The sequence below is a fragment of the Setaria viridis genome, chromosome 2 (genome assembly GCF_005286985.2).
Source record: "Setaria viridis chromosome 2, Setaria_viridis_v4.0, whole genome shotgun sequence".
Taxonomy (NCBI): domain Eukaryota; kingdom Viridiplantae; phylum Streptophyta; class Magnoliopsida; order Poales; family Poaceae; genus Setaria; species Setaria viridis.
The window spans coordinates 13,673,446-13,680,179 of NC_048264.2; the positions used below are offsets into that span (position 1 = coordinate 13,673,446).

A 6,734-nucleotide genomic window follows, 5' to 3' on the forward strand; every position below is an offset into this window, starting at 1 on the left:
TGGATGGAAAGAGACGTCGGGGAAAAAGCTAGAAGCTAAGGAAGGCGCCGGAGGAACAAGAAGGCCCGTGCGCTAAAGAAGGAACACGTGAGCTCGTAAGGGGAGTGCGGGACATACTGATATTTAAAGATGGTCTGAGAAGGGGTAAAAGCGGAATTTTTACTGCGCCGGCGTTTCGATTTTTTCGGGAGGAGTGGTTGTCGTGGGCGCCCGTTTCGAAAAGATTGCAATCATCAGGCTGGAGACTACGAAACGGAAGGATATTTTCAATGCGTTTGTTTCGGAAGGGAAGTTGAAAAGAATTTCAAAGTAAAGACTATGTTTTACTCCGAAACTGGGGGGCATGTGTTGACGCCAGATTTTGACACGTGTAAAATCGGCGTTAGGAAGGAAGAAATCAGAAGATGTGGCGAGACACAGGGGTGACGGTTGGAAATCAGCCGATTGATGCTACAGTCGAGGATTGGCCGATTGACCTTTGGAGTTCCGCCTCGCCCGACCCCGGAGTCTTGGGATCGGATGCGCCCGACCCTCCGAGGAAGGATCTCCGCCTCGCCCGACCCCCGAGTCCTGGGATTGGATGCGCCCAACCCTCCGAGGGAGGATCTCCGCCTCGCCCGACCTTAGGCCCCAGGGTCAGAGTAGTTAGAGCCCCCGACATGTGGGCCCTGATCGGCTGTCCCTTGCCGATGGAGTGGGTAGGAATCGGTCGATTAGGAGGCTGGAGCAATTGGGCCGGTATGGGTTTAAAGAGGATTATGAAGATGAAGAGGGAATCAGCCCATAAAGAGCGCGATAATCGACCTAGTACGAGTCGTACTTGTAAAATATTCATTTTTTGTTTAAAATTAGAGATAGAGTTTTAGTCGGATAGGTAGTCGTTTGTAACAGGCTATAAATAGTCACCCTTGTAGATCTATAATCATCATCAACTCAATACAACAAACTACTATTTCCTCGTACTTACTTTCAAGCAGGCGACTTCGCCAATACTTTTCTTCTTTTCGATGGAGTTGGTAGAAATCGGCCGATTAGGAGGCTGGAGCAATTGGGCCGGTGTGGGCTTGAAGTGGATTATGAAGATAAAAAGGGAGTCAGCCCATGAGAGCATGATGATTGACCCAGTACGAGTCGTACTTGTAAATATTTGTTTTTTGTTTAAAATTAGACATAGAGTTCTAGTCGGTTAAGAAGTCATTTGTAACAGGCTATAAATAGCCACCCTTGTAGATCTGTAATCATCATCAAATCAATACAACAAACTACTATTTCCTCGCACTTACTTTCAAGCAGGCGATTTTGCCAATACTTTTCTTCTTTTTCACGAGTTCATACGAGTTGGCTAGGCTGCATCCACTTGACCTCCGGCTGATTCTGTAAGTTCCGTTTACCGAATAATATCTAAGCTTTAACTTCGGGCGCATCGCTGTCGTTTCGTTTAGATTTATTCACCAGTTATCGATATCCACTAGAATTCTAGGTTTTACCTGTTGTTCTAGTTTTATCACCAGTTATCCAGCTAGGAATTGGAACTTTCGGCTTTCCTGTACTTCGTTATTCAATCTACTCGTTTTACGTATAGCCGATTTAAATCTGTTCCTAGTGTTGTTATTGTAACGTTGTTTAGATTACTCCAGCAGTCTTCTTTATTAACGCCGCCCGGTAGTCGGCTGCATTATAGCTGATTTCTTTATTAAGCAAACAGAAGTTAAGCAAATTCTCCCGGGTCGTGTGTCCGACGCTGGGGATTCGGTCAGCCGATTTCTAGCGTCAACAGAAGTGTACCACCCCGAGTGGTTAGCCAACCCTGTTCTTGTATGAAAAATGAATGGGAATTGGCGAATGTGTGTTGATTATACAGGTCTCAACAAAGTGTGCTCGAAGGATCCCTTTCCTTTGCCACGCATAGATCAGATTGTCGACTCAACCTTGGGGTGCAAAACCCTCAGCTTACTCGACACGTACTCCGGCTACCATCAAATCGTGATGAAAGAATCTGACCAGCTTGCGACCTCTTTCATCACCCCCTTCAGATCTTTTTGCTATAACATGATGCCGTTCGGCCTAAAAAATGAGGGGGCTACATACCAGCGATGTATGCTAAAATATTTTGGGGACCTCATCGGGCAAACCGTTGAGCCCTACATGGATGACATCGTGGTCAAATCCAATCTCGGCAACTAGTTCATCCCTGACCTTGAGCTGGCCTTTGAGAGGCTAAGAAACAAGCACATCAAACTCAACCCCGAGAAATGCGTTTTCGGGGTCTCGAGGGGCATGCTATTTGGCTTCATCGTTTCCGAGTGCGGCATCGAAGCTAATCCGGAGAAGATATTGGCCACCACCAGCATGGATCCAATCCTGAACCTGAAGGGAGTACAGTGCGTCACGGGATGCCTCACGGCCCTGAGCCGCTTCATCTCACGCCTCACCGAACGAGGATTCCCCCTCTATTGACTCCTAAAGAAGACCGACCGCTTTGCGTGGACCACCGAGGCTCAGGAGGCGCTTGATCGGCTCAAGCAAATCCTGACAAAAGGCTTGATCCTGGTCCCGCCGACCGACAAGGAACCACTCCTGCTCTACATCGTGGCTACCACACAGGTGGTAAGCGCTGCCCTGGTGGTGGAGCGAGAGGAGGAAGGACATACCCTCAAGGTGCAAGGCCCAATGTACTTCATTAGTGAGGTCTTGTCCGATTCCAAGACCCGTTACCCCCAAATCCAAAAACTCCTGTACGCGGTCCTCATCACAAAGAGGAAACTGCGCCACTACTTTGGCTCTCACCTTGTGACAGTCGTATCATCCTTCCCCCTCGGCGAGGTGATCCAAAACCAGGACGCGACAGGAAGAATTGATAAGTGGGCACTCGAGCTCATGGACCAAGGCATCACCTACACCTCCCGAATGGCCATTAAGTCCCAAGTGCTCGCCAATTTCGTCGCGGAATGGACGAAGGTCCAGACACCATCGGTGCCGGTGGAGGAGGAGTACTGGATGATGTACTTCGATGGGTCACTGATGAAAACTAGTGCCGGAGCAGGCCTGGTCTTCATCTCCCCCCTCGGTGTGCGCTTAAGGTATATGGTCCGCCTCCATTTTTCTGCATCTAACAATGTCGCCAAATACGAGGCTCTCATCAATGGGCTTCGCATCGCCATCGAGCTGGGCATCCGACAGCTTGACATCCGAGGCGACTCGTAGCTAGTCGTCGACCAGGTCATGAAGGAGTCAAGCTGTCACGACCCCAAGATGATGGCGTACTGCCACGCAGTTCGCCAACTTGAGGACAAGTTCGACGGTCTCAAGCTCAACCACGTCGCAAGACGCTTCAACGAGGTAGCCGACGAACTGGCAAAGGCAGCATCCGGCCGAAGGCCAGTCCCCGCCGGCATATTTTTCAGTGACTTGCATAAGCCCTTGGTCCGCTATGAAGAACCGGGAGAGGCCAGCAACGAGCCACCTGTCCTGGACCCGGAGGCCGACCCCTCCGACCGCGAGGTTATGGAAATCAACACAGAACCGGCAAAAGGGCCCGACCTTCTGCCTGACTGGAGAACTCCGTATCTCGACTACCTCATCCGTGAGTCACTCCCTACAGACAAGACGGAAGCACGAAGGATTGCCCATCGCGCCAAGTCCTTCGTCATCATCGACCAAGAGCTCTACAAGTTAAGCCATACCGGGATCCTACAACGCTGCATCCCCTCCGAGCAAGGGAGGTCCCTGCTCCAGGACATCCACGTCGGGGCCTGCGGTCACCATGCCGCACCAAGAACCCTCGTTGGGAACGCTTTCCGATAAGGTTTCTACTGGCCGACGGCAGTCGCTGATGCCACTAGCGTGGTACGCACCTGCGAGGGATGCCAATTCTACGCCCGACAGACTCATCTACCTGCCCAAGTGCTCCAGACCATCCCTATCACGTGGCCCTTCATGGTCTGGGGCCTGGACCTTGTCGAGCCCTTCAAGAGAGCACCCGGGGGCTTCACCCACCTACTCATCGCTGTCGACAAATCCATGAAGTGAATCGAGGCTCGACCGATCGCGCAGATCAAATCTGAGCAAGCGGTGCAATTGTTCACCGACATCACTCATCGCTTCGGAATCCCCAACTCCATCATCACGGACAGCGGCACGCAGTTCACCGGGAAGCAATTCCTCAGTTTCTACGATGATCACCACATCCGTGATGATTGGTCGGCCGTGGCACATCCCTGTACGAACGGACAAGTTGAGCGGGCCAATTGCATGATACTCCAAGGTCTCAAACCATGGAACTTCAACTGCCTCAGCAAGTTCAGCGGCCGATGGGTTGCGAACTCCCCGCGGTCCTATGGAGTCTGAGGATGACCCCCAGCAGGGCAACCGGCTTCACCCCATTCTTCTGGTCTATGGGTCCAAGGCAATCCTCCCCGCCGACTTGGAGTACGGGTCACCCAGGGTCATAGCGTAAGACGAACGAGGGAACCAAACATCCCTCACGGACGCGCAAGACCAGCTGGACGAAGCACGAGACGTGGCCCTGCTACACTCGGCCAAGTACCAGCAAGCCTTGTGGCGGTACCACAGCTGCAAGGTACGGGGCTGGGCTTTCAACGTCGGTGACTTAGGGCTTCGCCTCATCCAAAGCAACCAAGGTCGGCACAAGCTGACCCCGCTGTGGGAAGGTCCGTTTGTCGTTGCGCAAGTACTGCGACCAGACACGTACAAACTAGCGACCCCCGATGGGAAAATTCTCACCAACGCTTGGAACATCGAACAACTAAGTTGATTCTACCCCTAGTCATCATTTCCAAAGTTATGTATAAACTTCTACTATTTGTTTATGGAAAAAGCTGTTTCGGGTTGCTTTCGCTAAAGTTCTCTTCCAAACTTAGGGATATCCGACCCTGGCTCTTGCCCTGGGTCGCATATCCCTCGAGGGCTGTCAAGAGCTCTAGCCCAAGACACGTGGCGTCTTCTCAAAACACCATCTTTTTCCAAACAGACCCTCTTCCTAAATGTTTAGGCGTGGGAGGAGAAGAATGTGCGAGCGAAGCTCGGGCAAGACCGATCAGACTGCAAGAAACCTACGCCTCTGACGGCTACGGTGCCTTTGCTCATCGGTGCTTCCCGACCTGTCCAACTCGCATTCTGATCTTTCCGAACCCAAAACCATAGAAAGAGGATCGAAAACTTTTTTTCAAAAAACTGCATAAACAAAAAGGCCACTCCGGCCAACACAAAAGCAAGTTTAGAGTTACTTAATTCTTTACATATTTTTGGGGCACCTCTGCCCGATACAGATTTTCTTCAAGGACGCTCAAGCGGGACGGCCTCCTCCTCCAAGAGCCGCGCCAAGGCCTCCACGGGGGCAGCCATCGACGCATCAACCTCGTCTAGCTCAGCTTTAGTATAGCCAGAGGCGTAGCCTTCGCTCATCAGCTGGAAGTTGAGGCCGGCGTAGTGAGAGCTGAAGACGCCAAGGGCCCGCTTCACTCCGACGCGGAGCGCATCTCGAGCAACCTTGTGCACCCATCGGTACGTCCCAAGGACATGAGCCGCCAGCGAACTCGTCCCCTCCTCCTAGGCGACTTCGAGGTCTTCGCAGACCAGGCCGACGGTGCTCCGCAGGTTGGAGAGCTCGATGTGCTCCTCCTCGATGGCGGCTCTCAACCGAGCAAGGTCACCGTCAAGACCTACCCAAACCATAAAAATGAATCAGAAACAGCGTTGCGCGCCGGGACAGACAAGAGAAAAAGGACGACAAAGTCCTTACCATCGGCGGGGGCTCGCTGCTCGTGTTCCCGGACAAGCCCTTGGGACACCGCGGCCTGAAGCCCTGCACTAGCCCCTGGAGCTGGCTGACCTCTTCCACAAGATCAGCCGCCACCCGCTCGGCCTCAACCTTCTGACCTGCCTCGAGGTCACGCTCCTGCCGAGCCGCATCACGCTCTTGGCAGGTTGCGTCACGCTCCTGCCGAGCCGCATGGTGCTCGCGTCAGATGCGCTCGACGGTCTTCTAAAGGGATTTGGTCTCCTGCTTGACCCAGGTGAGCTCCTCGGCATCTTGGCGGGCCTTCTCGGTGGTGACCCGGAGCTTGTCCTCCGCCCTCCTGGCGCCCGCCTGCGCCTCCTTCTCCTGCGCGCGCAGGTGAACCACCGTCTCACCAAGGGCGGTGGCAGCCTGCTGGGCATCGGCAAGCTCTCCAGTCAGTTCCCTATTCTACCGTGCCTCCTCGGAAAGGTGTTCCCAGACCCCCCTCTCACGCCGGAGGAACTCAGACTTGCTCCGGCTGCAGTCCCTGAGGGCCTGCAGGATGATTTGTGCTGGAAACTTGTTTGGAGAAGAAGGAGCAGAGAAGGGAAAAATGACCGCCGAGAAGAACACCATACCTGACCGGCAGGGGTGACAACATCGCGTAGCCTTCCCATCATAGAGGACAGGGCAGCATGAACATCTTCTAGCCCGCCCTGAACCTACAGCAACCTCTTCTGTTCCCCGACATCATCAAGGACGAAGAGGGGGTTCTCTGGGTCTCCACGGGGGGCCCAACGCACAGTCGGTCCTCCCCATGCGTTGGGATCACGTCTAGATCTAACAATGGCACGGGAGGACTCCCCAACCAACGTTGGGGGCCCCTCGACCGACGCCGACGGCCCTTCTGAAGTGGGCACCACTGCCTTTGTCTCCGCCCCCGGGGCAGGTGCCGCCGTCTCCACCTCCACCGCCGGAGTAGATGCCGCCGTCA

At 53.6% G+C, this 6,734-nt stretch overlaps 1 protein-coding gene across 1 annotated transcript; it reads left to right on the forward strand.

Annotated features, from left to right (window-relative positions):
* The first annotated feature begins 3,255 nt into the window (after positions 1-3,255).
* LOC117844122 (uncharacterized) lies at positions 3,256-3,804 on the forward strand. The gene has a single exon (XM_034724893.1). It carries the CDS (start codon positions 3,256-3,258, stop codon positions 3,802-3,804), a length of 549 nt encoding a protein of 182 aa, XP_034580784.1.
* The last annotated feature ends 2,930 nt before the right edge of the window (positions 3,805-6,734 follow it).